The following is a 4,010-nucleotide window of genomic DNA, read 5'->3' as shown; positions in this document are numbered from 1 at the left end:
TATATGTACATTTGCTAAAACAACGAAAATGTAAGAGATTTTAAAAGTGTCTTTAAGAACACTTGCCGGAAATGTTTTAAAAGAGGTCATGATTTGGGTGAAATATAACATTTAAAAAAGCAATTTTATAAAGAATATATTGCAATGAAATGAAAACAGAAGTGCTGATTTACTTAATAGAAGTCTTTTAATACAACGGGCCATACAATCAACAAAGCATCAATGTGCACTCATAAGAGAACAGTCAAGTGTTGCCGTCATGGAAGCATAACATTTCCCCTGGTTTTAATATAATATCTATTTTTAATTTTAATAAAATCTAGTGTGGGTTATACAACCTGTGCCTGATCATTCATTACTTTAACAGCTGTTTAAGGTAATGAATGATGATTATTTATCTGTGCTGTTAGTATATGTATATTTCACTGTGTTTAAATACATGTGGACTTTAAATGACCTCTATTTTCTAGTTAAGTAGTCAAATCCCATTGCAGTCGTATCCAAATATGCCTTCAGCTTTTATAAAAAACATTGCATCTTCACATTTTATAAAGCATTTGACCTTTGTTGACACTTTTCACTAATGCCCATCTGATTGCATACATGTCATGGCTTACTTTCGATCCACTACCAGCCTCACTAACATTTAAAGCAAAACATTTAAACTATTTATTGTGTAAAAAGCAGCTCAGAGAATCCTACTAACACACAGAACTTGTCACAAAAAAGTGTAAAAAACAGCAGCCAAGGCACAACAAACTAAAGTCCAGCAGAGCAAAGCTTAACACAACTTTTGTTTAACAATCATGCTGCTAAAGGCATCATTTATTTTAAGACACGGGGAGTGATACGTTCTTTGTGCACTAGGGGGCGCCATATCTCTTCTAAGAAATCATCTTAAGGGGGGGGCACTGCTGCGCTTCAAGGATGTCAACGTGACATGAAGGCCCTGGACATTGCGACGGACAACTGGGAGAGGCTGGCGGAGGACCGGACGAAGTGGCGCCAGCAGCTGCGCGAAGGTGGTGACAGACTTGACTGGATTCGTGGACTTGCTCAAAAACGTGGACATACTGTATCTCTCTGATTGCACTGTGCATTGTAGATTTTCTTGCCAATGTTAATTCTACCTTTTTTAGGTTCATATCAGTTTGTAGTGTCTCTACTGGGACATGTCTCCATGCTTTAATGTTCAAAAAGCACAATAGGGCCCCTTTAACTGACTAAATAAAATCCTATAACAGAAGAATATCTTTATGATCCTTAAGCAACTATTGCAAGAGCGTTTAGCTAATCTTCTTTACGTAACAACATATGAGTTACCTGTTGCGCAAGTGGTTCATAGAAAATAGACATAAAATGGCTTATCAACATATTTACTAGTCAATATTCTTAATAGTCTTTATACAATCAAACATATCGTCTACATCGACACAAAGCTGTGGGAGCGAATTATTATTCAATTCCGCTCTTCAGAAAACATATTAGGTTAAACCAGTTTGATTTTGTGTGGAAAAAAACAACTTTTCCTTGATAAAGAAAGATAAGTCTAAGAACTTGTATCCTTTTGCATTGACAAAAAAGTAATATAATACAATAACATGTATGCTTTCTTTTTATCAGAATCAGAAACCCTGTATAGAGTGCCACAGTGACACGTCCTAAAACCAGGAAGTAAGTTAGCATTTTACCACCGCAGTTTTTCCTTCGACAAAAACCAATGCAAGTTCTCCATAGGATTTTGGAAAATAGCTGGAAATAAGGTCTGTGGTTGAAACAAATTGAAGAGACGGATCACATTTTGTTCAGCAGGATAATATCCACATGTCGACCCTACTTTTTGAATCAATACTGTGGACAATCCCCACAGGAGCAATTTGGGGGTGAAGTGTCTCAGGGACACAACGACATGCTGACTGCAGTGGGGTTTGAACCTGTACCACGCGCCTCCCCCGTCACATGTGGATATTATCCGGCTGAACAAAACGTGATTCGTCTCTTCAATGTGTCTCAACCACAAACCTTATTTCGAGCTATTTTCCAAAATCCTACGGAGAAATTGCAGTGTTTTTGTCGAAGGAACCGGAAGGAGTTTACTTCCGGGTTTTAGGACGCGTCACTGTGGCTCTCTATAAGGACGTCTAAAAGATTTCTGATTCTTATAAGAAAAAGCATAAATTGGCGACATTTTTTAAATTTTCTGTAAAGGAAAGGTGTCCTCGTTTTGTCAAATATATCTTTCTAGTATACAGTGTGTAAAGATGGTGTTTCCTGCTAACCTCATACTGAGATTTACAATCATAGTTCTTCTTCGTCCTATTTAAAACCCTTTTAAACAAGCAGGATGCAGATCTGAAATCATCGGTGGACCATGTTGGACGTACACACGCCAAGTGTATCTACAATATGTCAGAAATGATGATATCTCCAGTAGACTTTAAGGGAAATCATTTATACTTTCCTCCACTATCTGGCTTTGGGCAGCCGGCTGATGCTCCTCTGGTTGGTCAGGTTGTTCAGGACGCAGTTGTCAGCGAGCGACGCCAGTTTTGAGTTCATCGTTCCTTTCCTTTGGTCCCAGCTGCTCTCTTCCTCCTGCTCGTCCTCTTCATCGTCGTCCGCCTCGCTCTCCTCGTCGCTCCGCTCATCACGCTCCACCTGTGAAGAAAAGATTGAAATTGTTGAGTGCCAAATGGATTCTAATCATTCAACCTTTGCTTTTTGTTTTTAATGTATTGGTTTATGTGCATAGAGTCCAGATAATTAAGGTCAAGAAGCCATGTGCTGACCACCTATCTAGTAGTTCTAAGTAGAAAAACAATAACCAGAGTTCATACACTTTTTCACCAATGATTTCTCCATGACCTTTACCTAATTTTCCATGACCAAAAAAGTTATTCTTTCAGTGGTACCACTGAAAATTGTTTATTTGAACATGGAACATGAAATTAAGGTCTGCATATTAAACATGTTGTGCCTATCTAAAACAAATCAAATAGGCTTACTAGCTTCTACAGGCTAACGCAACTCAAACCTCTCACCAGCAAAACGCCATTTTAGGTTTTATTACTATACCATACAGTATTTATTATCATTATAGTATTACTATTTCGGCAATTAGATAACATATAAATTATATTTGATGCAACTTTAGTTACTTTTCCAAAACTTTGGGAAAAATATTGTTTTTCCATAACTTTTCCAGGGCCTGGAATTTGCATTTAGAATTTCCATGACTTTTCCAGGATTTTAATGACCGTAGGAACCCTGAATAACATAAAAGGAGAAATAAGCTAACATTGCTAATTTAAAAAAACAAAACACACAATTATCAATCAAAAGAAGAAAACAATCCAATAAAAAGGAAGAATATCAAGCAGTACATACAATAAATGAAGAAATGAAAGTCACGTTGAGTTATCTGTCTACCATGATATCTGAGTAGTGGCAATGTTTGTTTTAGTTTGAAGGAAGCTGAAGATAATCAACCTGTCTACTGTTATAGTAATGCATTTTTGAGAAACTGCTAGATGATTAGTGTAAAGAAAGGGCAATAACATTAATATACTGTATATGTAAGTATGTTAGTTATGACAGTTATTTGCACTCCTCTCACCTTGCCCATGAAGGCAAACTTCCAGATCATGCGCAGGATGAGGTACGCCCAGAACACGTGCAGAGCCTGCAGCACCAAGAGCAGAGCGTTGAAGAAGTAATACCCGAAGAAGGGCTGGAAGAAGTCCATGGAGAGCACCAAGGTGGCGTGGATCACTCTGGAACACAAGAGGAAACAGTCAGTGTTGGTATTGACCTCGAAACAACTCGTTTATAGCATTCAGCCCGGGGGTTCTTAAAGGGATCCTATCCTGCTTTTGGCATTTTCCCTTTCCTGTGGTGTGTTCTATAGGTTTTAGTGCATGTAATGGTCCGCAAAGGCTCAAATCCCTGTGTACTATGTAACACTCGTCGTCCATAGAGTGGTGCAGTGACGAGTCCTAAAACCCGGAAGT

At 38.2% G+C, this 4,010-nt stretch overlaps 1 protein-coding gene across 1 annotated transcript; it reads right to left on the bottom strand.

Moving 5' to 3' along the window:
* Positions 1-2,058: 2,058 nt before the first annotated feature.
* On the bottom strand, positions 2,059-3,773 carry LOC104959935 (ceramide synthase 2-like; the record flags this gene model as incomplete). The annotated part of the gene is made up of 2 exons (XM_010787842.1): positions 2,059-2,658; positions 3,617-3,773. Coding segments are annotated over 2 exons (349 nt in total), but the record flags the coding sequence as incomplete, so codon positions are not given.
* Positions 3,774-4,010: the final 237 nt, after the last annotated feature.

The sequence above is a fragment of the Notothenia coriiceps genome, unplaced genomic scaffold, assembly GCF_000735185.1.
Source record: "Notothenia coriiceps isolate Sejong01 unplaced genomic scaffold, NC01 NC01_scaffold00031415, whole genome shotgun sequence".
In the NCBI taxonomy this organism is placed as follows: domain Eukaryota; kingdom Metazoa; phylum Chordata; class Actinopteri; order Perciformes; family Nototheniidae; genus Notothenia; species Notothenia coriiceps.
Note: the sequence above shows the minus strand (reverse complement) of the source record. Positions and strands in the feature narration are given on the sequence as shown.